Genomic DNA, 26,296 nt, shown 5'->3' on the forward strand with positions numbered 1-26,296 from the left:
CTATAAAATATTTTTATTTTTTAGTTTAAAATTTTTAAAAAGATTATTTATTTTTAGAGGGGGGGTGAGAGAAAGGGAGAAACATCAATGTGTGGTTGCCTTTCAGGCGCCCCCTACTGGGGACCTGGCCCATAACCCAGGCCTGTGCCCTGACTGGGAATCTAACCGGGGGACCCTTTGGTTCACAGGCTGGCACTCAGTCCACTGAGCCATACCAGCCAGGTCTAAAACATTATTTTTAATAAAAACGAAAGTAATTCATTCATGAAGGCATGGCTACAAGGTTAATCAGTACCAAATGCAACTTGAATGTTTTTTCTAAAATAGTCGCTTTAGCCTTGAGGACTAGTCTCCCTCAGGCCACAGCCTGGGAAGAGGACCCAATGCGGACTTAAAAGCTCCAGGGTGGATTCTTCTTCCTGACTCAGGGTCACATGCTCTTGAGGTCCCCAAAGACGACATGGGCTGCATTGCGTCCAGCAGCTCCCATGACACCTCCTCCTGGAAGAGAATTTCCCGTGAACCAAAGCTGCCCTCCTCCCCCAGCGCCAGGGAGGGGGCGGGGCCAGGGCTCGCAGGGGACCCTCGGCCAAACAGAGTGGAGCTGCCTGAGGGAGGTGCTCGGGCCTCGAGCATCAGAACCACCCTGATGACAGTGGAGACAGATTCTGGGCCCCCTGCAGGTTTCTGGACTCCAAGCTCTGGGGAGGGGGTGGGCACGCAGGTGTCCCCTCTCAGTGTGAGAGCGGATGTACTAGGTGACAAGACTCTCAGCACGTGCAAGACTGAGGGCTGGAAGGGGAAGATGTGGAAAGAGAGCCTTTCTGGGAGGTCAAAACCCACACAGTGCAGGGAAAGCGTCAGAACGAAGTGGCCTCAGGAAAGCCTGGGAAATGTGCAGGGAAGACTTTGTGCGCTGAGAAACTTGACTAGATCCTTACTAGTCTAAACCATGGAGGGGGAATGTAGGAACCTGGGTCTTTCAGTCCTAAACCGGAACCTGGAGAGGTGTGCCTGGGACATACCCTCAAACCTCACAAGGCCGCGGGATGAGCTAGCTGACCTGCAGCCTGCGGCCAGCTGGGCAGAGGCCGCCGTGTTTCCCCAAGAATTCTGCAAATTCCAAATATGGGGATGGCTTGTTCTTGTGGGAGTCCCATGCCCCTGCCCTCTCTCCCTGCCGCCCTCACTATTTCTCCTGGTCCTTTTCTGCATGCCTCTGATGTCTGGCCAGCCCTCGCATCCACACAGGTAGGGGGACCGCGGTCACTCACCAGGATGGGCCCCGCTTCCGCAGAGGTACAGGCCGCGGAGAGGGCAGCGGTAGTTGGCATGCAGGGGCAGGGGGCGGGCGAAGTAGAGCTGGTCCAGCGTCATGGCGCCGTGGAATATGTTCTGCGGAGGCAGGGCCACAGTCGTGAACTGAGGGGTGCTGGGGTCTTCGCTGCCTTTGCAGGCCTCTCCCCCTCCCCAGTTCTCTGAGAAAGGGTCTCCTTCATGCTGTTTCCTTGGTTCTTAGGATGCAGGAAGAGGAGGGGCAGGAAATGGGCACGTGTCCTAGGGCCGGGGCATCTTGTCAGGCAGAAAAAAGGGTGGGGACCGGTTTCAGAGCGAGAGGAAACTGAGTGGGGTATTTTAGAAGGAGATTCTCAAAGTTGTGCTGTGGACTGGGACCCCCACTCACTGTTTGGACATAGAGGAATTTGACGTATTTGGCTGCTGGCACGTGTTTCTTTGACCAAGACACACATCTGAGCCTGGGCCCCAGGGCCACGCTCCAGCCAAGCACAGTAAGTGGCAGACAAAGGGCAGGGGGATCAGAGCTCGGCCTGGGTCAGATCTGCCAAGCGGAGGGTCAGCCTCGTGCGGCTGGTCTGGACCGGCAGGACAACCTCTGCAGGATGCCGCCACTGGATGTCCTTGCAACCAACGCTCTCAACGTGCCCCAAACTGAGCTCATTCTTGCCCACAAGTCTGCTTTCTCCCATCTTCCCTGCCTCAGTGGGTGACATTCTCCTTGGCCTCCAGGCTGGATCCTTTACGTCGCCTGCCCCTGACCTCTCCGTGCATACTGTCGCCAAGATTTCTAACTCCTGCCTCCCCATGCCTTCTTCCACACCCGTCATTCCTTCCCTTCCCACTGCCTGGCCTCCTTTATTCTACAGCTGGACCACTGCGGCCCAGTAAAAACATAACGTGATCCACAGATATGGGTTTTATTTTCCAGTAGCCACATTAAGACTTTAGAAAGGGACTGGTGAAATAGGTGTCAATATATATTTCCGTTAACCCAGGAGATCCGAAATATTGCCATTTTAGTATGGGATAGGTATAAAAATTATTAATGAGACTCTTTACACTTTTCTCACACTAAGTATTTGCGGTTGGGTGTGCCCTTTACACCGGCAGCCCAACTGTTTTGGCCCAGACACACCGACGCCAACGACAGCCCCAGAAGGCTGGTGGCTGCTGTGCTGGAACTGGGCTCCTAGCTGGTCTCCTGGCCCCCAGTCTCAGTAGGCTTTGAGGCATCGACCTGAAGTCCAAGGACATGCTGTCTTAAGGGATGGAGCTCCCTCCAAAGTAATTCAAACAGGATAGGCTGACATGGACATCCAGTTGTAAGGGCCACCATCCTGGTGACCTCAGCAGGTGCCATCTCACCTCTCTGCATCTCTCTACTCTTCCCTTGCTCCCTGGACCTGCCCCCTCCTCTATCACCATGGTCTCTGTCACTGTCCTCCCTTCTGATGAAGGCTGTGTGTGCAGCAGGGCTGCAGAGAGAAGAATGTGATAAGGGACCTCCGCCAAGGCATATTCTTACCCCTCCAGGAAGCCCAAAGATTCTCTCCAGATCAGGTGGCGTGAGGACGTCTCTGCCCACCACGGAGCCCTTGAAGCCAGGGGCGTAGGCCTCGACACAGTCGAACACTGGCGCCGGACAGCGGGCACAGGATGGTGTTGGGAGGAGGAGGGGGAGGAGGAGTTATGGTTCACAACTTGGTAAACTGACTAGACATCATTAAGCTATACACTTTAAATGGGTCTAGTTTAGCATATGCAAATTATATCTCAGTAAGCAAAACAAACACAGTCCATAGGCAAATAAATAATTCAGCACAAAGGCCTCCAGTCTTTCTCACCTCCTTACCCCAACCCTGAACACAAAGGTGTTTGTCTCCCTTTGACTCTGCCACGCTTTCTTCACCTCACTGCTCTGCGCAGGCGGTTTCTTTTGCTTAGAATGCGCTTTGCCGCTGCACTCACTCCTATTCATCCTTTAAGGCCCAGCTCAAATGTGCCCCCTCTGGGAAGCTCTCTTTGTCTCTCTGGCTCACCACTTCCTCCTCGGGTTCACGTGGTCCCTGGTACTGTAAGGTGTCTCTTCATTACTCAGCCTGTGAGCAACCTGAGGGCAGCAACTGCCTTTTGGACTTTCTTAGCCCAGTGCCTGACCCTAGAAGGCACTCACTTTGTAGACTTAGGTTCCCTTGGAGACTTCTCTCCACCCTGGGATAGAACCTGAAGGTGTCAGTCCCGAATGGGGTAGTCAGAAGGAGAGGGGTCCACTCAGACCACAAAGCCAGCTGGCACTCGAGACAGGACAGGCTGGTCCCCTTTACCTTTGTCTGCATAAGCATTTCTCTCCTGCTCGTCCCAGACTTTGCCTCCAGCCAGGGTGTAGGGCGTGTACTGAGTGAAGAGGGAGAGGACGTGGCAGCTGGGGGGAGCCAGGGTGGGGTCCAGCGAGGACGGTATGCAGAGCTCAATCATCGGCCTGAGAAGGGAGGAGAGATGGGCGGATCGGAAGGGGCAGCTACCCCAACAAAGGGGCTGGGGGCCGCTCTGAGGCAACGGGGGACAAAATGAAGGCGCGGGACCAGATGACACCATGGCCAGGCCCATTGTCGCTGTAAGGCCATGGTGGCTGGTCACCATCACGGTGTCAGTGGCCACTAGGAGAGTCTGGACTACCCCTGAGGAGCCCGCCCAGCCCCGAAGGTGCGGACTGTCCCTGCCTTCCTCCTCCTCACAGCCTGTAGAACAATCAGGGTCTCAAACGTCCCCAGGGTCCAGACAGACAACATGAACGAGTGAGGAACCAGGCGAAGACAGCAGGTGCCCCGGCAGCCAGATTTCGACCAAGCTCACCCCTGCCTGGTGGTGACCTTTCCCGAGAAGGCCAAGCGGAGCCGAGCAGCCTGACACCCAGAAGAAGGGGCGCCTGCTTCCTGCCCCTCCCTGTTCACAAACCTGTTCCGCCCGAAGCACAGTCTTTTTCTGGCCTCCAGCTATGACTGTCCTCCAGGTGGCCACATGAAATGCCCCTTCTCCCTGCACCCCGCTCACTTGCGGTGTTCCCTCTGAACTTGGACGTCCACCAGATATCTCCAGAGGAACTTGTCGAAGCCCGAGGGCCTGGTGTCCTGCGCCTCCCTGAACACATCGCCTTCCCGTTCTCACCAAAGAGAAACACCACCTTCCTGTGGCTCCTCTTTCTCCCTCACACCCTACTTCCTATTCAACAGCAAATCCTGGCAGCTCTACTTTCAAATACCCAGTATGTGGCCACTTCTCACCACGTCCACTTCCCCTGCCGGGGTCCAGGCCACCATCCTTTCTCCCTTGGATTCTATAATAGTGACAAGTTGCAACAGATGCCCTTTTTCTCCACACAGTGGCCACAGTGGTCCTTCTGAAATGTAAGTCAGGCTTTGCACAAACTTCCCTGGAATAAAATCCAAGAGTGGCTGACATGGCCCAGCAGATGCAGCAGCTGCGGCTCAGCCCCCACCTCCTACCCTTCACTCCCAGGTTCTCTTTCTCCAGCCACTCTGGCCTCATCCCTGTGCCTCCAACAAAGTGCCACCCTCCTGCCCCAGGGCCTTTGCACCTGACTTTCCCTCTGCCTGGCTGTTCTTCCTTAGATATCCACCTGCAGACTCATTTCCTTCAGGTCTCCGCTCAATGTCATGTTATCGGAGAAGCCCTTTCTGACCTCTTAATAAAGACTAACACCCTCTCCCATCCCCTGACCTACTTTTCTCCATATCGTCCGTGCATGTTTGTTGCCTGTCTTGTCTCCCACGACAAAATGTCAGTGACCTGAGGGCAGAGGCCTTGCTGACTCTTCTTGCTCCTTTGTGCTCGGGTCCCCAGACTAAGCCTGGCACAGAGTTGGAGCCCCTAAATACATATGGTGAGCGGACTTTGGCCTCTCCCCTTCTCTCAGGGCACACAACCTCCTTACCTCATGCTACAGGTAGCTGTGGGCCTGCCTTATGACTCCATGTCTGTGCCACGCCCCTGCCTGGTCCCCCACCCACCCAACCAGGCCCATACAGCGCCTGGCGCAGAATAGGTTGTCAACAAGTTTTGGTGAACAGTTGGCAGTAGGGAAGGATGCTTGCTCATGCAGCGTCCCTGCCTGTTCCTAGAAGGATGGAGACACAGCTGGGGTGTGGGGGGAGGTGGGAAGTGCTTTTACAAGGTTTGGACCAAGGCAGATTGTCAGAGGTAAGAGAAGCTGTAGAATCGGCTGAGTGTGTGCCTTTGGGTGGGCTGCTGAACTAGAAAACTGCCTTCTTCCTTCCAGAAAGCATTCTCTCCAATTCTTCTCAAACGCCGGCACTGGCCCCTCTGTGGTCCTTTGTTCCTTCTGCTAACCTGGGACCCTTGGCCGAACGTGTTGACTCTTCACCTTTTACCTGCCTGAGCCCACAGCTTTCTGGCCTGGGATACATTTCCTAGCCTTGGAATCCACATATAGATTTAGGCAGATCCTATGTCATTGTGAGTATTTAACACCAGGTAGAAGAGCCAGTCCCTTCTGGACACTCCCCCCACCTCACCAGGACCCTGTGTGAGAACACCCCAAGGGACACGAAGCCGGGGACCGCCCACCTGTGGGAGGGCCGGCCATCCACTGCATCCTCAAAGGCCTGATGGAGCAGGTGGGTGTTTTCACAGTTCAGGTGGATGGAGCACTGGTGATGGGGCAGCGGCTGGCCCCCGGGAGCACTGGGGGCTGCCAGGAAGTCAGGCAGCCTGTTGACAGCCACTGAGAAACCAAAGTGGGGGAGGGGTCAGGGCCCGAAGGCCTGGGTCCTCAGCACCCCCGGAATCCTCCTGTACTCATCACCCAGTGTTAGACTAGGAAGAAAAAGTATGAACAAGTGTAGAGGTCGGGGATGGAAATGATGATGTAGGTCAGTTTTCCCCAGAACCCAGACATGGCTTGCACGGATCATGTCAAAGAGGCGGCTCCACAGTGGGGTGGGCCTCTTACCGTTGATCTTGGTAACAGGTGACTGGGTGTCCAGCTGAGAGATTCTCTCCACGAACTCTTTAGGAAGCCACTCCTGGAAGAAGTTTCCATAACAGGCCTTGGGATGGCTGAGGCCCCCAAGCAGCTGCCTTCTTCCTTTGCTCAGACTGGTCTCCTGCCCCCTGTCTACTTCCAGAAGTCCTCTCCACCCTTCAGAGATCAGCCAGACCACCCTCTCCGATAAGCCCCCTCTCCTAACCACTCCTCCTTCTGTGACCTGCCAGCGTCCTGGCTGCGAGTGGCCCACACTAACTCCTGCTTCGGACATGGCTGGTGGTCTGCAGGCCTCTTTCTCCTCTGGTCCGTAAGCTCCTGGAAAACTTGATGATCTCAGAAGTGCCTTAATAAGATGCTTTTCTAAGATGGAGGTTTAGGTGGATGTGCCGTGCCTCCTCACACAACCAAGTTTAGGGACAACTAAATATTAGCATCAGAAAACACAACCAGAACACGGAAAACTGAACTTTTCGGAAGTCCGCTAACAACAAATTCTTCAGTCCGACCGGTAAGGGGCGAAACCGGTGTCTGGTGAAGAGTTACAAAGGAGGGCTCGGTCAGACCCGGGCGTGGAATCCAGACGCGCGAATCCAGACGCGTGAATCCAGACGCACGGGTTCCAAACCCAGGATTGGACCTAGTGAGCGACCGAGCAACCCACCGGGTGAGCGACTGCAGAGGAGACAGTGGGGAGGCGGTGCGGCGTGTTGACTGCGGTTGCCTAATTGCGCGCGAGCGAGGGAGTGGGCGGTTGGACCGGCGGCGGCGATAGACGGCGGCCAAGGCGATAGAGGGCGCCGCCATTTCCCCGCTCTGACCACGCCCCCACATACAGCGTCACAACCAAGCGACCTGGGACTCCAAGGCCCCGCTTCTCCCACTTAAAGGGCCAGAACAGACCAAAAATGTCGCAGGAAGAACTCAAAGCCCCACAGATAAATCTAAGCGACGAAGAAATAGCAAAACTCTCAGACGCACAGTTTAAAACACTGGTCATCAGCTTCCTCACAGATCTGGTTGATTATAGCCACAAATTAGAGAAACATATGAAGGCTAAATTAAGGGAAATGAATGGAATTCCACAGGAAACCCATAGAGATGAAAAGGAAACTGGGACTCAAATCAATGGAGTGGACCAGAAGAAACCAAATAATGGCCAAACAGAAAAGAGTCAAGGAGCAAGAATTCAAAGAAATGAGGAGAGTCTTAGGAACCTCCAGGACATCTTTAAACGCTCCAATATCCGAATTATAGGGGTACCAGAAGGGGGGAAAGACACAACCACCAGTGGAAAAACTATTTGAACAAATAATAAAAAGAAAATTTCCCCAATCTGGCAAAGGAAATAGACTTCCAAGAAATCCAAGAAGCCCAGAGAGTACCAAAAAAGTTGGACTCAAGAAGAAACACACCAAGGCATATCATAATTACATTAGCCAAAATTAAAATGAAGGAGAGAATCCTAGAAGCAGCAAGAGCTAAGGGGACAATCACCTACAAAGGAGTCCCCATCAGACTGTCAGCAGATTTCTCAAAAGAGACCTTACAGGCAAGAAGGGGCTGGAAAGAAATATTCCAAGTCATGAAATCCAAAGACCTACAACCAAGATTGCTCTATCCAGCAAAACTTTCATTTAGAATGGAAGGACAGATAAGGTGCTTCTCAGATAAGACCAAATTCAAGGAGTTCATCACCAAGCCCTTATTATATGAAATGTTAAAGGGACTTATCGAAGAAAAAGAAGTTAAAGAAACATGAACAGTGAAAGGACAACAAACTCACAGTTATTAACAACCACACCTAAAACGAAAGCAAACTAAAAGGACAGCTAGATCAGGAGTGGAAACATAGAAATGAAGATCTCAAGGAGGGTTAGCAACAGGGGAGTGGGAGGAGGAGATGGGGGGGAGAAGGTACAGAAAACAAGTAGCATAGACAGTAGATAGAAAATAGATGGGGGGGCAAGAATAGCATGGGAAATATAGAACCTAAAGGACTTGAGACACATGGACATAAACTAAAGGGGGTAATGGTGGGGTTGGGGGGGCAGGGTGGAGGGGAATGAAGGGGGGAATAGAACAACTGTAACAGCATAATCAATTTAAAAAAATAAATAAATTTAAAAAAAAGATGCTTTTCTGACTAATGTTTGTTGGATTTTATGAGCAGAATCACTCAGAAGAAGTGGTATCTGCCCCCAGGAGCAGTCCCAGGAATGGTTGGGAGCTCTGTGCCCATACATGTATTGTCATCAATTCTAGGGACAGGGGAGTTGCAAAAATTACTCCAAACCCTCCATCCTCTGAGTATGCACGCCCCTTTGTAATGTCCTCCTGTTCTGACTCCGGGGCTGCCCACGGTTGAGTTTGCTTGCTTTTGCCTTCTGTCAGGGGCTGGGAATATGCTAGAGAATGAAGGACAGGTGGAGCAGAGCCAGCTCACCCCTGTCGCTCCGGCAGAAACCATGCTGCCCCAGCTGCAGCCACTGCCCCCTGGCATGTCCGTAGGCCCAGCCGAGGTCAGCAGGGCCCACTGGTTGACTCGGAGCTGATGGCAGATGTATGAGCAAAGCCCAAATCCACTGAACTCAACCAAGATCAACTGAATTCTCCAGCTCTTTGCGCTAAATCAGTATTTCTTGTCACATGCCCAGAAGTCGTGTGGTGGTTTATTATGTGGCATTCAAATGGAAATGGATAACTGCCCCAGACAGTGGGATTAGGGTTGGCCAGGAAGGAGAATTCAGTATAGCAGGAAAGTTGTATAAATAACTGATTGACAGTCAGACCTGGGGTCCAGCTCTCGCTCTGTCCCTTGCCACCTGCATGGCCTAGGGCACCTGGCCTCTCCGGACTCCTCTCCTCACCTGTGCGGCTTCTTTCCTGTTGGCTCCCTGCCTGCTAGGTGAGACAGAGAAGGACTAGCTTCCCCCGGGGTGAACAGACTTGGCACCTGCACCCCGACCCCGGTGCAGTCCTGGCTCCCTTGATCACCCCAATCTTCAGCCCCTGTGGCGTCAGACGCCTTAACCTCCACCCCCAGGCCTCACCTGTGGTGTCAGCTGCAGGAAGGTGATCTGCGGCGAAGCACTGGACAGCACCACCTTGCTCCTCACCTCTGAGCCGTCTTGCAGTACAACTCCTTGAATGCCTCCTCCACTGCTCACCTGCACCTTCGCCACCGGCTGGACACCACGGGGACCAGGCCCCAGGAGTCCCCGGGAAGGAAAACTAGGTTAGATCTTGAAGGATTTCCATCCTCTCTGCTGCTCCTAGACATTCACAGCCTCCCCGTCCCGAGTCCACCCTGCCCGGCTCTGCAGCTCCTCAGCGAAGCCTTCCTCAGCCCAGCCCCTCCAACTGGAAAGCTCAGTCTCGGTGTGGGTTGGCGGTGGGCAATTCGAAGGGGCAGCAGAAGAGGTGGGATCCAGTTGACAGCTGCTCAGCTACTAACAAGCTGTATAACCTGAGCCCCACCTCGTCCGTTGGTAAAAAGAGGGAACTTCCAAATCTGAGATTTTGTTCTATCTTAGGACTCCAGCCAATATCAGAGTAGGGAGTATAGGGGCCATTCACCTTTTCGGTGAAGATACTTGCTCCATGTGCAGCGGCCGAGCTGGCAATGGCATCAGAGAGGGCACCCATGCCACCCTGGACGTAGCCCCAGGCCCCCTGCATCCCCTCCAGGCCCCCCATCATGTGATGCAGCAGCACATACCTGAGGGCAGATCATCAGGATCAGTGGCTGGAGTTGGGATTTAATCTCCCCAGAGTTCAAGGTGCAAGTATTTCCTCCTGTCTTGTACCTTCAACCTCTCCATTTCCCACCCAACCCTGTCCTTCCGATGGGCTCTAGGCTCCTGTCAAGAGTCCTTTGCTTCCCCATCTCACATTCTCTCCCCATGAAAACGTGTCTGCAAGCAGCTTTGGTAACAGTGAGGTGACGCTGCCCAAACCCAAGCCCCAGCTCCCTCCTGGGCTCCAGCCTGTCCGTCCACAGATATCTCCATTTGGATGGTTTCTTGGCAGGCATCTCAAACCCGCTTCTTTCCCACATTCTCCAGCCTATTCCTCTTTCAATCTTCCCCATCCCAGTGAATGGCATCTTCAGCTTCCCAAAGAAACCTGGTGTCAATCTCGCCTCCTGCTACTCTCTCCCCGCCCACATCCAATCACAGGCTGTCAACTCTGCCTCTTCAAGAGCTTTCCCGGGCCCCTGCTTCCTGCTGCTGCTTCCTGGTCCAGGCCACTCTCTTCTCTTCCATCGACCGTGGCAGGAAGTTCTTCCTGATCAGACCACCTTCTCCTATTCTTCCTTCCCTGCAGACCTCTCTCCACACAGAACTCAGAGCCTGAGCTCAACACCCAGTGATGTTCCCGTCTCTCCCCTCCTTTCAAGCCTTTGCTGGCTCATTGTTGCTCTTAGGGTCATGGCCGGGCCCTGAAAACAGTCTCCCAGGCTCCTGCCTGCAGGTCGGCCTCGTCCCTCAGGCTGCTCCCGCTGCACCCCTACCAAACCGCACCTCTTCCAGGTTCTTGAATAGACCACATGGTTTCTCAACTCCCAACCTTTGCACGTACTGATCTTGCAGCCTAGAGCCCCCTCCCTCCCTCATCTTTCACTTAACGAAAGCCTCCTCTCCTCAGAGTCTCAGATTAAGCACCTCTTTCTCGTGGCGGGCCTGACTCCGGAGCACGAGGCTCCCCTGCTCCCTTTCCTATCACAGAGCTCTCGGCCCTTCGCTATCACCACTGGCTCTGCGTCTGCCTCTCCTGCAGGGTTTCGGCTCCAATTACCGCTGTAGCCCCAGCACCGAGCATAGGCAAGTGCTCCATCAATATTTATTGAAAGAATTAATGAAGAAACAAATTACTTCAAGGCACATTTTACAACCTGGGTGGTAGCTAATCCTCCTGGAGACCCACAGAAAAAGAATAGGAGGCCCCAGCTGAAAGATCCAAATTGGCTGTTTGATCACAGAGCTTGGCCAAGGTGTGGCGGCTGCTGCCAATCCCCCTTTTCCACGGCCCCGGGGAACCTGGGACTGGCCTAATGCACACTGAAAATCACTTCCAAAGGGTGCTCTCCTCCCTTGAGAGAAAAGCCACACTGACAGCTTCTATCTGCATCTTCTGGCACACTGGATATGGCCCAACACCTGGCAGCATCCTCCATCCACACACACGCCCTCCCTTCCTGCTCCTACGGGGCCCGTTGAGTCCTGCACAACTAGCAACCCCACAGCGTCTGCCTGCCTCCTCTCGGGCCAGGCTGCCAACACACCCCACTCACAGAGCGACAGCAGCTTCCTGACCTCGCAAAGGTGCCTGTGTGAGAGCGTGTCCTGGGACAGAGGGAAAGGACCAGTGGGAGATGGAGGGGCCACCGGATCAGCTCTGCTGCTCCCTAGCTGCGTGACGGTGGGCAACATATTCCCCTTCTTGAGCCACGGCTCTCAGATGTTGTTAACACCACAACTTAGACGGACTGTGTATGAAGTGCGTGGCCTCGTGCCTGGTTCACGGGGGGAGCTCAGGGAAGGATGGCTGTTATCGTTCCTCCGGGGAGCCCGCCCCTCACCTGCGGCCCCGCCTCGCCTCCTGCACTCACCCACTCCCCGGAGTGTGGGGACTTGTCATGGCCCCGATGACAGCGTTTGTTGCTAGACTGGCTTTCAGAGGCTCGGACTCAAACCACTGGTTCAGCACCTGGGGCAGCAAAACGGCAGGGAGAAGGGAGGGCTCAGGGGCCTCAGGAGGAGAGAACGCCTCACTGCGAGGCCCAGCCTGAGGTCAGGGAGCCCCTCACCTTGGTCATTGGAGCTGTGAGCACCTGGTAGTACTGGGGCAGCCGGGCTCCCAGGATGCGGCCTGGAAGAGGAAACCCATGAAACCAAACTGAGACAGGCAAGAAGGACGCGCTCTGATCTGCAATATCACCTGCTCCTTGGCCTGTGAAGTGGGAGTAACGTTATCACACACCTGAGACTGACTGTGAGGATTCAACAAAGGTGGAAAACGTTTGCAAGTTCACAGGCACTTAATACATTTTAGCTGCTGGAATTATTCTGGGAAACTTTTATTTAATATATTTTATGGACTATGCTATTACAGTTGTCCCATTTTTTCCTCCTCTTTATTCCCCTTTGCCTTGCACCTCCTCTCCCATCAGCATTCCCCGCCCCCCCCCCCACCGTAGTTCATGTCCATGGGTTGCACATATAAGTTCTTTGGCAGTTCCATTTCCTATACTATTCTTGACCTCCCCCTGTCTATTTTGTACCTACCATTTATGCTACTTCTCTGTACCTTTTCTCCCATTCCTGCCCTCCCCTCCCACTGATAACCCTCCATGTGATGTCTATTTCTATGATTCTGTTCCTGTTCTAGTTGTTTGCTTAGTTTTTGTTTTTTAGGTTCAGTTGTTGATAGTTATGAGTTTGTTGTCATTTTACTGTTCATACTTTTGATCATCTTCTTTTTCTTAGATAAGTTCCTTTAACATTTCACTTAATAAGGGCTTGGTGATGATGAACTCTTTTAACTTGACCTTATCTGAGAAGCACTTTATCTGCCCTTCCATTCTAAATGAAAGCTTTGCTGGGTAGAGTAAACTTGGATGTAGGTCCTTGCCTTTCATGACTTCAAATACTTCTTTCCAGCTCATTCTTCCCTGTAAGGTTTCTTTTGAGAAATTAGCTCATAGTTTTATGGGAACTCCTCTGTAACTTGTACCTTATTCCCCTGTGTTGACCTCTATAAGGCCTGTGCCCTGGGAGGTGGCCGGCTTGGCTAGTTCACTCCACAGAGTCTGATTCAGAGTATCTTGGAGAGTGACTGGGTAGTAAGGCAGTGAGGGCAGGGATCTTAATGTCCAGCTATCGTAGCCCCTGTGCCTAACTTAGTCTGGCACAAAGTAGTTGCTCAATAAATGTTCATTACATGAACATTTCAGCACAAACCTCTTTGGATGGTAATCTGAGAGACAGTGTCTACTTTTGGCGTGTGTAATAGATATTACTGGCTCCAATCCTTCTTCCCTCCCACATCCACACACTTGGCCCTGTAACTCTGCAGTGCCTCCCATCCCAGCTGGGTTGCTCCTGCCTGACTCCTTGATTCTAGACTCATCCACAAGATTTGCTTGGCCAATGAGATGTTTGAAGATGTGATGCAAACAGCGGCTTGAAATTGGCCCGGACACCAGGGCTTCCATCTGCACTTCCACCACTGCTGCCAGAGGCCGTGCTGGACCAGCCTGCAGCTTCCAAGAGGAGGCTGAGAGGCACTAGAGCGGAGCTCCGCCCCAGCCACAAACATATACATGGAACCAGACCTGATCAGCTGAGCCCAGATGGATCAACTAAACCATGCTGATGGTGAGATTGGTGAGAAGCACATTTTTATTTTTAATGTTATTGGAGTTTTACAGTTTTATGCAGCAATTTTGCAATCATAGCTAGCTATTTCAGTATTTTTCCAAAACACAGAAGCCAAACTGGTCTTTATAACCTAGAGTAGTAGAAAAGAGTAGCATGCTTAGCCAAGCTTCCCTTCACATGGCCCAAGTCTAGCATCCTCTTCGTATGGGGCATCTCCTCAAACCCTCTTGGCCCCTGCCTCTTATCCCAGCTGGCTGCGGTGACAGGCCCCACGCAGCCTTCCTTCAGCTTCGCTCGGTGCAGCCACAGCACCCCATCTCATGCCTGTAAGATGGGCCTCATCGTTTCTGCCTCAGGGCCCCTCTGGCACCATGACTGGACGCCCACAAACAACCACTTGGCACCCATGGGTGGGGAGCCGGATGTGGGAATTAATAGCTGGTGGGGCATCTTTGATCAATGGGGTACAGAGCCCTGTGGAGAAATGCTTCTCCTTTCCTCTCTTGGGAAGGGTCTCATGTGGACTGCACGAGACTTCTGGAGGGTCCCCAGAAGTCACCCTGCACTTGTCACCCACATGGCATCCACAAGCAGCACACTCTGGTATCGACACCCCCTCTTTTCAGTTTCATTCCTCCGTTCTCTGGGTCACCTTTCAGAATGAACGACTCACATGCACACCCTTGTGTCGGGCCCTAGTTTTAGGGCACGCCAAGCTAAGCCCTCCTCACAGATGTGCTCCAGGCCATCCCTACAAACAGACGGCGGCAGGCAGGCTGCTGTGGAGGCTCAGGTGTATGGAGGATCCTGGAGAAAAGGGGCTCCACTCCCTAAAGGTCACGCGTCCTGCCCTCATGCCAGCCCTTTGGACTTACCTGCCTGCAGCAGGGGTGTGAGGGTGGTCAGTGACTTGAGCCTCTGCAGCAGGGAGCCCTGCCAGAAGGCCTCCATGTCCACAGGGGCTGCGTCCAGCAGAGGGTCAATGGCTAATGCCAAGCGATTGATGAAGTCCTCATACTGGGGAAAAGCCTAGAACAAAGCCCCAAGTCAAGGCCCCACTGCCTGGAAGGGACGCGGCCCCCCGTGCCTGGCCCTCCATGGTCCCCCCCTGCAGCCTGCTGCCCCCCGGCTGAGCTTCTGCGGTTCCTCAGGCCTGACGCCGGGCCTCCTGAGCATGGCTGAGTTGATCCCTGTTCTGGGTCTGTGTGCTGCTGTTGACACCAGGGGAGTTCACACAGAGCCTGGGCAGTGGGGGAGCCCAGGGGTGGTGGCAGGAGCAGGGGGCTCATGCTGGCCGAGACCAGTCGTCAGCCACAGAAAACTGGCAAGTGCCTAGGGTGTGGTCTCTGTGACAAACCAAAAACCACTGAAACGTTTCTCCTTCTCTCCTGTCCGTCCACATGTTGCTGCTAGAAGTGAGCTCTCTTTCCCCGAATCCCGGCATGCGAACTGCGCTTTCCTGGTCTGCAAATCCCCTGCGTCCTCTCTCCACAAGCAGGAACAGTCGTCTCTTCCATTCGCCCTGGCAGCTCCCCCGATGGAGTCCGCTTGACACCCCGCCCCCTCACTGTGTCACTGGAGGCCTTATCTTCATTTCCTGCCCAGAGCCGTTAATTTCCGTTTCATCTAGACCCACAGATACACCCGCGGAATTTTAATAATCGTCACGTGAGGAAAGTCCTGTGCCGAAGGACATTTGAGAAGTCTTGATGAACGCGACGTTAAACAGCAGCAGCCCTTTGATATGACGGCGGACAGAGACAAAGCCGCAATCCGGGCCCCGTACTTTCCACTCTGGGAGGTGCCCCTGCCTCGTGCCCCCGTGGCCAATAGCACTCGAGGCCACAGCCACCGTCCTATGGGCCCAGGGACCCAGCCTTGCCCAGAGTCCTCTCTAGTGCGCCTGAGATGGGCAGGGTGTGGAGAACAGTGTGTAGGTAGGGAGGGGTCCCCAACCCCCTGCATGGAGGAATCGCTTTGAAAACAAGCAACGCTCCCTCAGTGATTCTGACTGTCAGCCAGGTCAGTACTAGAGCAACACAGCAAAAAGCAACGCACATCGATTGTATGAACATAGGATCTTCTCATAATAATGTCTCCGCCAAGATGTGAGTTAATGCTATGCGGTCAGCTTATATCTAGGCTCAGTACAAAAACCAGCCATTCAAGGAATTGATTAATATCTGCAAAACCAATAGCGCCAGGCCCGCTGCATTCAATGACTCTTTAGACAAAGCAGCCCAACAAACCCCTCATAACGCACTCCAGAGGGACAAGCGTGCCCCCTGCGGACCTGGGCGCTCCCTTCAGCAGAGCAGGGACGGTTTCTGGCCTTGGGCTGCCAGGGGATTGATGCCAGATCGAACGAACATTTATTACACCTCTCTCGTCCTAAATTCCTGGTCCAGTTCACTCTATCCTTAATTGTGTCTGATCCGTGCTTAATCCTTCTTTTTGGCCTTCCTGTGCTTTGATACTGATAACCACTTCCAGTTCTGTGGAGAAGCAGGAGACAGAGGGGGCCTGTGCAGTGTGAGTGCGGAGCCATGGACTCCCCATCGAAGCTCAGCAGGCAGAAGCCACTGAACACACATGGGTTTGGGGGCCCCGGTGTCCCCGGGTTTGAACTACTGGCCTCCATCCCCTTCTCCTCCCAGTGCCCAGGATCAAAGGCCGGCACAGGTTGACACCCTCCTAGGGCTGGGGGTGTGGCCTGCCCAAGCCTCTGCAGCCCTTGGACACCAGCTGTGGGACCACGAGAGCCCATTCCTCTCACGAGCCGCCTGCAGGCTGGAGAGGGAGGGAGAGGTCAGTCACTGGTCCCCTTCCCTACCTGTGCATCCTTCTGTGAGAACCGGGCGATCTGCTTCTGGTTTTCCGCCATGTCGTTGCCCAGAAGTAGGGACCTGGGCAACTTGCCCCCTGCGCCTTCTTCCAGCAGGGGGGTGAAGGAGTAGGGGTCCCGAAGGTGCAGCTTCAGCCCATGTTTCTGCAGAACACAGACCGGACACGCAACCTTAGAAGGAATGTGTGGCCTCTGCCCTCGACCCTTCTCTGATCGTGTTTATGACCATGTACGTGCCTGCGTGCAGGTTTCCAAGGTCCTGACTCCTATTTTTTAATATAAGTGCATAATAAGCCCTCTTGCCCAGGTGCCCTGTGGCAGACCACACCACACCCACCGTGACAAGCCACACGTCACACACGCCACGCCTCACCACACCACACAATGCCACACCGCACACCATGCCATGTCACAGCGCCCCACGCAACGCCCCGCCACCCTGCGCCAGGGACTGCCCTGGGGTTTACAGTGGCTTCCTCACACGCAGCAACTCCATGTCCCCTTCACTGTACAAAGGCGACAATGAGGCTCAGAGGAGTTAACCGACTTGCACAAGGTCGCGCTGGGAGGTGGGTCGGGCTGCGAACCGCACCTCTGTGCCCCCCGAGTCCTGGCTCACTCGGCACTCTTCTGTGGCTCCCCCACTCGGGGATAAAGAATTAAAACTCGGAAAGAAACAATGAGGCAACACTCACATGGAAATCCATACTTATAAGGTAGGTAGATTATTCACATCAAAAGATTTTATTTACTTTGCAGAGTCATTTACTCCATGGTCACCTTGAGTGGAAGTTCCCTCGATGTATGTGAAATATGATTTGCTTTACAAATATCTGGGGAGCGCATGGACGTTTTCAGGAATATATTTAAAATAATAAAGTGAATAATCATGAGAAAATTTCTATTCTGTGATTCTTAGTTTTCAGAAGCTGGATTTTCCAAAAGAAGGCTCTACCCGCATACCCACCACCACATCCGCTACTGGTGTGAGTGGCGCATTTGCAGACCGCCTTCGGCTGGAGTGTGTCAGGGACCGAGGACCAGAAACCCCTGCACAGGCCTTGGCTAGATTTCGTCCTGTCCTGGTTGGTGACAGGCTCGTTCTCTCCCCCCTCTTCTCTCTCTTTCTTTCTCTCTTCCTCTCTGTTTTTGCCTCTCTTTCTCTTAGGAGCTTGAAGAGTAATTTGTTAAGGGGTTTCTGTAGTTACTTAGTTCAGAGAACTCCTCTTTGTGAAACTGTTCAAGCAGCCAAATTGCTGTAAACAGTGGCTCAACATCTTATTAGTTTCAAACTTTCAGTTATAGCCAAGTCGGTGCTGACGTCACGCCAGCTTCCTGGACAGAGGGCAAAGAACCTCTTCCTCTTGGGTGACAGAGGCACCCAACATGTAGAAGCTAGCAGGCTCAGGGATGAGGTGACCAGAGTTTATGAAAGAGGCAGACGGAATCTGAAAGGGTGGGGGCAGCACTGGCTAAGCCTTGGACCAAAGTCAAGCTATGGGAAGTCAACATGGGGGGACTGAGAGGTCTCAGACCCTCTCACAACAGCCCAGGGGCCAGAAAGGGTGCGAGTCCCTCTGACTCCCTGTTCAGGCTGCTGTGGATGGTAGCAGGATCTGAAGTTCAATCAGCTTCATGTCCTAAGACAGCTCCGCAAGCTCAGAGTCTCAAGGGTTCAAGTTGGTTCCCCGTGAGGGCCAGACTAGACGCCAGAAAGTGATGGGCAGGGAAGGGGGGTCCGGGTCCTGGGCCACGTAGGCGGTCAGAGTGCTGCACGTAGGAACACTGGCCTGATGTTGCCAAGTTCGTCCATCAAAGAAAGTTTCATTCTTATGTGAAATTTCCTGATTTTTAAGACACTGGCCGGGCTAGACAAAACCCATCTCTAGGAATGTACCAAGGAGACTGTGTGGAATGGACAAGCCCTCGGGTGGAAGAGAGACCTGGGGTGCAGAGAATCATCCTCACTGTGCCCTGGAGTGGGCACAGGACGGGCAGCCTTTGCCCCAGAGGGAAGACAGAACGGACCCCTCCCCCGGCCCCAGTCAGGCTACAGGGCCTTACCTTCAGCTCCAGGTCAGTGTAAATTCGTGGCCTCAGCAGGCTGAGCAGGTAGGATGCTCGAGAGAACTTGAACCCTGAAACCAAATCATATGAAGACCATTACCAGTGGCCACCAACAAGCCTCCTGCCGTCGGCCCACACCAGCTCTCGGGGCTCACCTGGCACGATCTCCTCCGTGACAGCCGCGCCCCCGATCACATGGCGCCTCTCAAAGACGGCCGTCTTCACCCCCAGTCTCTGCAGGTAGGCCGCCTGGGGGGACACACAGGGCCCTCCCTTCATTCCTGGGGATGAGCCTGCAGTCTCAGGGTTCTCACTACCGGGACAGCCTGCCACCCCTCGGCTCCTGCTGTCCTCACCTCTAGGAAAGCCATTCCCTCGTGTCCCCTGTAAACTCGTACTTTCCCAAATGTCTTCTAAGATCAGACATGATGGCTTCTGCCCCTCTAACTCCCAGCTGAAGGTCACCTTCCCTCCTGCCAGGCCCCGGTGCCTCCGTGAACTCAGGTCCCTCTCCTCCAGGCGGGTGTGAGCTCAGCCCTCCTCACAGGCCCCGAGAGGCAGCACAGCGACCTTGCCAGAGGATGCTGAGCCAGCTTTGACTCTCCGGCTTCTAGTCCTCTTTCTGCTGGGGCACCTCGACACCCAACCTCCCAGGCCTCCGTTGCCTCCTGTGCAAAGGTGGGGCCATGATGGCAGTGCCCACGGCACCTGTTCCGTAGGCCACTGGGGAGGTCACTGAGCTGGGCCCTGGTACACAGGACTCGCCTGATGAATGAAGCTAGGGCTCCAGTACCACTTTATTTGGAGGAACAAATGATGGAGGGGTTTACTCATTTTTCTCTAGCACTTAGAAATCAATAAATATCTGCTAATTAGAATTCATTGGGCTTTGGGTCTATGCTGGTCCTTCACCATCACTAAGGTGACAACATGGACAGTGTAGCTCTTGGACTTAAAAAATGGTTTATTTGGTAACTATTAGGTGCCAGACACTGGACTGGATCATCTTGTTCAACCCTCGAGGTAGGAGTATAATTCTCCCCATTCCACAGATGAGGAAACGGAGGCTCAGTGAGGTGAATCACTCTCCGCAGGCTCATGGGGCTGATGAGCACAGGAGCTGGGAATTAGATGCAGCTGCTCGGAACCCGGGGCTGCACTCTCTGCACGTCCCAGCGGGAAAGGAGAAAGAGCGGCGCCGACCTAGGAAGCCGGCCTGGCGCTTGCTCGGCGGTGAGCCACACGGCCGTTAGAAGGACCACCTGTGACCAGGGGCGTGTGAGGGCGTAGAGACAGACAGAGCAAGCCCCTCTGCAGTTCTAAGCACAGACATAAATGGGGCTCCGGGCCACCCCAAAATACCAAAGGCGCCTTTCTGGGCTGCTGCTGCGTGTCCAGTTCCCGCTCTCTCCCCGCTCCCTACAGACCAGATTTATCAAAGTGCCCGGTCAGAGCGGTCCCACTTTCTGGCAGTGCCCCTCAGGAGCAAACACCGCCTTCCTAGAATCTCCCTCAAAACGTCTGATCAAAGTGCAAATCGGAAAGTCAAGTAAAATTGACATGTCAGGGAAAGCACCGACGCCTGTCTGTCTAGTCCCTGCCGGGTGTTGCTGAGTCCCCCGTGTCACTGCTCTAGAGCAGCCACGGCTTCTAGACATTCCATGTTCGCCTCGTGTCCTGCACCTCCGCTGGCACCTCCCACTTGCACGTGCACTCGGGTCTGAGAGGCACGGCCACGGGGGCCCTGGCCCAGCTCGGAGCGGCACCTCCTCTGCTGCGCCGGCTTCCTCTCGGGCTCTAGGGTGCACCCGGGGTCACATGGCCTAGACCTGCCGGGGTGCACAGGGCTCTATACACAGAACTGCCCGGAACCCGGAGCAGAGGGCCCCACCCAGCTGCAGACACCTGGCTGCCCGGCTCGGACCGTCTCCCGGGCCGTGCCAGTCCCGCACTTCCCCAAGTACATGTGCATTAAGGAGGCGAGGAGAGGGAAGGGAGCCCCCGATGTCCTCTCTAACTGCCGCAGGCGTGCGTCCCAGCCAGCCGCTGGTGAGCACCAGGCAGAGGGTGCTGGCCTGCCTTTTCTTCTCTGCGGAGGCCACCCAGAGCAACACGCCTGGGGCCGGCCAAGTGGGGCAGAGGGGGAGGTACTCACCGCCACCAGCCCGTTGTGACCTGCAATGACACGGGGAGAGGGGAGGAAGCAACATCAGTCATCAATCAGTGGACAGACACATTCCTTGAGTACTGGGGTCACGCATCCCTGTCCCCACGCCTGCGAAGATGCTGGAGAGGCAGCAGAAACTCGGGGACCCCTAAATCTGTACCTAGATGTTAGCACGGTCTCTAGCTTGATGCCTTAAAACACCTGGTCTTTCAGGGTCAGAAACCTTGGTTCTTCCTCACCTTGAAAGATGTCCTGGTGCAGTGAGGGGCGAGGAGGGATGTGTGGTCATCAGGTGGAAGCCGAGCTTCCGTCACTTGGGGATGAGTGGGAGACTGTCGGAGGCAGTGTCACAGTTTATTTGGCAGGGAAGAGAAGGGAACGTGGCTGGTTCGCCGAGGCTGCAGGTTTCTGTCTGCATGGAATCAGTGGCCGCTCCGCATAGCGTTGGTTGTGTGGACGGCTGCAGTTGCCAAGCCTAGCTTGTGTTGCCAAGTGTGGCTCACAGTAGTGCCCTGGCAGGTGTCAGGCACACGGGTTTGTCTCTGTCAGTCCCAGTGCCCCCAAAACAAAATAAGAACAGTCCAAAAGGAAGTCATAAACATGCGGTTTCCATGCGCACTAAAGAGCACTAAACTGTGTTTCAAGGGTGCCAGCACACTGGGCAAACTCAGCTATCTTACATACAAAGTTTCTTTCCAAAAAGCTTAGGGGGCTGCTTTGGGGTCAGGAGCCTTGGACTTGGCCTGGGACCCCTGTTCCGCATGAAGCCCACTGCTGGCAAGTGCCTCTCCAGCTTTGAGAAGCTTCAAGGTCACCTGGGGACTTGCAAATGCCGTCTCCCAGACCCCTCCCAGGGTCTCCTCAGCAGGCTGCTGGTGGGGCCTGGAATGGGCTTCCTCGCAGGCCCCCAGGTTGTCTGATGCAGGGCCCCGGGGCGGAGAGGCCTTCTCTGTTCTTACTTTCAGGAGAAGGTGCAGCTGCCCATGGAGAATCCTCAGGGGGGCAGAGAACAGGCTCCTACCATTTTCAGGGAAGGAGGAGGGGCTGGTCTGGGCCACTCAGTAGGTGCCTGTCCTTGGAGATGAGAGGTCGCCCTGTGTCTTCACCGCGGTCGGGAGACGACTGTGTTCTCCGAGGGCCCACCTGAATGCCGTGTTGACTCAAATAAAAATGCTCAGCTGCCAGCCATAGACAGGGGAACGGCAACGACCCACGGGATGGATTTCTTCACAGCTGAGATGATTTTATTTCAAATTTTCCACATAGAAACCCCCAGGGTTCTAGAGGTCGTTGAGCATCTCATCCACCTGAGGGATCTCGAGCGTGGCGTTCCCAACACCCCCCCATGATCCACGGGAGGAACCGCACCCGCTCTGCAGACGGCAAAGCCCCCACACGCATGTGCGTTTCACAGAAACAAAAGTTTCACAGAACAAAACTGATACGAACTCTTGTCATGTGATCAGCGGGTGATGGTCTATTTGATAATATCTTATTTTTTTAAATGCTGGTGGATATACTATTTTTACACACTTTTGAAAATTCTCCTAGGAAACTTTGAAAAATATTTCTGGGTGGGACTCATGAACGGGCTGCAACCTCAGTCTGAAGAGCCCTGGTCTCGGACACATCCAGCTGCGGGGCCAGCCATCCGGAGCTCAGCCCGGCCTCGGCTGCTCACCAGGCACGGCCCCGCGGAGTCTGCCTGAAGGCCAGGAGCCTCACGCTTCTTTGCATGTAAAACCGAGAGGATGCTGGGGGCCCTTCGGTGTCTGCAGAGGGAGTAACCAATAATATATGTAAAGCCCTGGCCCTTAGCAGCCCCACAATAAATGGTAGCTATTGGTCCTTTAATTAGTGCTGATTATAAATCTTGGAAAACTAATACAGGCTTGCAGGCAGCTGGGTTCCAGTTCAATCATCCCAGATAAGCCCTCAAATGCACAAACACACTTCAAATGACAAAGGTCGAGAATCTCTCCTCCCTGCCCCCTCCGTCCCCGAGTCCTGGCTGAACTCTCCTGAGGCTTCTGGTGGCCTGTCCCTGCCCTGCCAAGTGGCCTGAAGCTGCAGGCTCAGCTCATCTCCCGGCCTGACTCCGGGGTCCTCAGGCACCAGGGCCCCGCGGAGACGCTGCCCTCAGCGGGGGGTTCTGAACAAGGGCTCCCGAGTGTTCGAGCTGCAGCCGCCTTTACGGGATCCGCTCAAAGGGCTGGTTATACACGCTGACCTCCGGGGTCACCTGCAGTCCAGCGAATCCCAATCGCGGGTTCAGGGCCCAGGAAACTGCACTTCACAGGCTCCTGCGTCATTCTTAGGCACGTTCTTAGGTGACTAAGTCAGGGTCATCTTCCAGGCGGCTCCCAGGTGCTGCTGTGACTTCAGGGATGACTCACGGGCGTGTAGTGTCTGCAGCTGAACCGTGGTAAACCGCGCAGAGAGGGGAGGGAGTGCTGGTCCAGAGTTCAAACGCTCTCACCTGAGCCAGGAGGGCGCTCCATCGCTGAAGGAGGCCTGGAGTTCCGGTGTGAGTCTTCGTCATTCCACTTCTTTCATGCTCGTTCTACTCTTTCAGGTGAATAAAAGTATCAGACATTTTGGGGGAAACCATCTGCATTTGTAGGTTGCGACCATAGGCTGAGTTTGGCAAAAGGTAGAGAGATTCGGGGAGGATCAACCGGCCGCCCAGAACTTACAGCACCGTCGTTTCACCGAAAAAGGGTGCGCCTGCCGCCTCCGTGCAGCCGCTAGCACGCGCACCCCTTCCCAGACGCCTACAGGGCGCGGCCTCCGCTCAGTCCTGTCATTGTCTCTGTATAAACCAGCTGGAGATAATGTCAACCGCTGGGACCCAGACCCTTCGTGAGTAGAAATGCCTGCCCTGGGGAAGCACAGCCTGGTCTTGACCTGCAGCCACCCGGTCACCGGGGAGAACTGGGGGCTCTGCAACGCCGGGTCAGCGGACACGTGCAGGGCGGGGGGGCTCACTCTCTGCAGACACGCACTCGGGTCTCTGGGACTCATTTCAACGTCTTCCTAACTGCCCCCTAGCAAACAATTCCAGTTTCCTCTGGAGATGGGTGGCCTTAGAGATGAGGCTGTGGTGACCAGAACTCGGGGCACTTGGGTGGCTGGATTTCACTGGCCTGTTGTCCCAGGGCTCTTAATTTCTAACCGTCACATACCATATGATTTTCAAGAATATGACAACCAGCAAATTTCACGGGAGGTGGAATGACCTAGTCCCCCCTCATCATTCTAGATGCTGAGGCACAAGGCCAGAGAGGGCAAGAATCTGTGCCAGACCACACAGCAAGTCCACGGCCCAGCCGACCTCACAGCCCAGTACCTGCTTGCAGACTGGTGGTGCGCTTTCCACCGCAGCCCCTGCTGTCACTCGCCCCAATTCCTGGCCGGCTTGTCCCCACAACACAGGGAAGGTTGGGAAGGGGCCCTCCTGGCCTCTGAGCAGGCTGCCCTCCCAGCCCCCAGCCCCAGCTCAGCCGCTTTACCTGCTCCTATCACCACCGCGTCGTACTCGGGCCTCAGGCAGGCCTTGGCTTCCCAGTGAGCTTGCCTCCCAGCCACGCAGAAAGAGGCTCTCGGGGCCCTGCTGAGGCCTCGGCCACTTGCAGCCATTTCTGCCCAGAACTGGACCAGGAATTTGCTTGCAATCAGAGTTTGTCCTCCTCAGGCAGGGGGAGGAGCAGGGCCAGCGCAGGACAAGGGGAGGAGCTGCAGTCCACGGCCGTTCTGGGCCCTGGGCCACGGGTAAACGGAGGAGGCCGAGCTGCGCATGCCCCCGAGTCCACACCGGACGGAGTTGTGGGAGGTGGCCTGTGGTGCCGGCAGGAGCGGTGCCGCCTCCAGGCGTCCGGAGAGTAACCTCTGTGCTGATGGCTCTCGAGGGCTCACGTGTGCCAGGCGCTGTGCGGGCCCCGGGACTCCCATTGTACAGATGGGGGCACCGAGGCTCAGAGGAGCATGTGTGGCCTGAGTGTTCACGGTGCTGTCCTGCTTTTCATGAAGGAATTAAGTGTCTGGGGGGTGCTGAGGGGAAATCTGAGACTCGAGTCCAACTCCGCTCCCACCCCCTGTGCTGCTGGCACGTAGGGCAGGGGACCCCTCGGGGAGCCCAGGGCCTCAGCAGAACTCGGGGAAGGGCCACGTCTGTCGCTGGGCCCTAGAGAACAGCACGTTGTCTCCCCCAAATGCTTAACCTCCGTGAGCTCAACAGGCTGCTGCAGGGGCCTGAGGGGCCGGGGTCCAGTTCAGTTACCTGAAGTTCCTGGGGTTCACCTTTTTTTTCAAAAAAAGGTTTTAATTTATTTTCAGAGAGAGGGGAGGGGAGGGAGAGACGGAAAGAAACATCCATCAATTTCCTGTTGCACACCCCCAGCTGGGGACCCGGCCTACAACCCAGGCATGTGCCCTGACCAGGAACTGAACCGGAGGCCTTTAGGGTTGTGGGCACGATGTCCTACCCACTGAGCCACACCAGTCAGGGCTACATTTTTCTCTTGACGGCCTGGTTACTTCTGTCTCCTGGCACCTTTCCCAGGAATCCTCAGGGATTAAAGATCACCTCTGTAAATATCTTAAGCTAAGGTGCCTCCTTACCCCCTGGCCTGCCTTGAATAAAGAGCGCCTTTGTCCTTGGCCCCTTCGCTGGCAGGCCACTCCCCTGAAGGAGCAAAGGGCCCGGGGAGCTGGGTGTGTCCACGCTGCTCTGACATGTTCTAGAAACCTGCTGTTAGAAGCTCACCTACACACTGGGACAGTATGCAGAAAAAGTGCTTCTGAGTAAGGGCGCCCCAAGGACCTTCTCCTCCTGAACCCCCTTCCACACACCGTGGAACCGTCACCCCCACTGCTGAAACCCCACTCAGGACGTTCCCCTGGTGTTACTAGAATTTTGAAAATTAAACTGAGAATGTGCCCCATGCAGCTGCTAAAATTTAAGGGGACAAAAGTGGGGGCCCTAAACAGTGGGGGCAGGGGGCTTCCAGACTTAGTTTCCCCTTTGTGCTCTTCTGTATTTGCCACAATCGACGGTTTGCATTTCTGTCCATCACGTCACAGTAAGGAGTGCAGTCCCGTTCCCTCAGGTGACTGTCCCTCACCGTCACCTTCTGGGCCTGAGGTGAGGTCCTAGTTCCTTCAGTACTTCTGTCCCCGCACCAGTGTGTTCCCTTAATGGGAAAGAACAGCCTTACTGGCCTGAGTCTTGGCTGCAGACCGTGGACACAGAAGGCCCGGGCGCTGTCTGCAGTCAAGACTGAGCCCACTGTGCCGCCCCCCAGGCCCAGAGCTCCAACGGCCTGTCCTGTGTCTCCGGAGGTGGGGGCTCCTGGGTTGGAGGCTGCACCCCTTGGGCAGTGGATCTCAATCCCGGGCACACCAGGGTCACCTGGGACCCACGGCTGGAGGACACGGACCTCTGGGAGGGGCTTAGGCAGGACGGGAGAACCGCACGGGGCACCAAGAGGGCCCAGGGGCCCAGACGTGTT

General features: G+C 54.8%; 1 protein-coding gene across 2 annotated transcripts; it reads right to left on the bottom strand.

Moving 5' to 3' along the window:
- PYROXD2 (pyridine nucleotide-disulphide oxidoreductase domain 2) lies at window positions 1–26,224 on the bottom strand. Of its 2 annotated transcripts, none has more exons than XM_037138980.2 (16): window positions 24,299–26,224; window positions 20,775–20,794; window positions 18,775–18,868; window positions 18,617–18,690; window positions 16,541–16,696; window positions 14,583–14,736; window positions 12,135–12,277; window positions 11,937–12,034; window positions 9,902–10,043; window positions 9,376–9,510; window positions 6,290–6,362; window positions 5,905–6,061; window positions 3,624–3,778; window positions 2,825–2,931; window positions 1,275–1,395; window positions 1–501 (listed from the first exon to the last, which is right to left on the bottom strand). In XM_037138980.2, the coding sequence occupies exons 1-16, from the start codon at window positions 24,423–24,425 to the stop codon at window positions 431–433; spliced, it is 1,827 nt and encodes a 608-aa protein (XP_036994875.2). In that variant the 5' UTR covers window positions 24,426–26,224; the 3' UTR covers window positions 1–430. The 2 variants fall into 2 exon arrangements, with proteins under 2 accessions (XP_036994875.2, XP_036994876.2); XM_037138981.2 differs by having other exon boundaries at window positions 3–501; window positions 12,135–12,196.
- Between the last annotated feature and the right edge of the window lie 72 nt (window positions 26,225–26,296).

Source organism: Artibeus jamaicensis, unplaced genomic scaffold, assembly GCF_021234435.1.
Source record: "Artibeus jamaicensis isolate MK-2021 breed Jamaican fruit bat unplaced genomic scaffold, CSHL_Jam_final contig_252, whole genome shotgun sequence".
NCBI classification, from domain to species: domain Eukaryota; kingdom Metazoa; phylum Chordata; class Mammalia; order Chiroptera; family Phyllostomidae; genus Artibeus; species Artibeus jamaicensis.

Coding starts and splice junctions, on each gene's coding strand:
- PYROXD2 (XM_037138980.2), bottom strand. CDS start 24,425: ATGGCTGCAAGTGGCCGAGGCCTCAGCAGGGCCCCGAGAGCCTCTTTC. Junction 3,779..5,904: donor GATGGCCGGCCCTCCCACAG/GTGGGCGGTCCC, acceptor CTCCCTTCTCAG/GCCGATGATTGAGCTCTGCA. Junction 2,932..3,623: donor AAATGCTTATGCAGACAAAG/GTAAAGGGGACC, acceptor GTCCGGCGCCAG/TGTTCGACTGTGTCGAGGCC.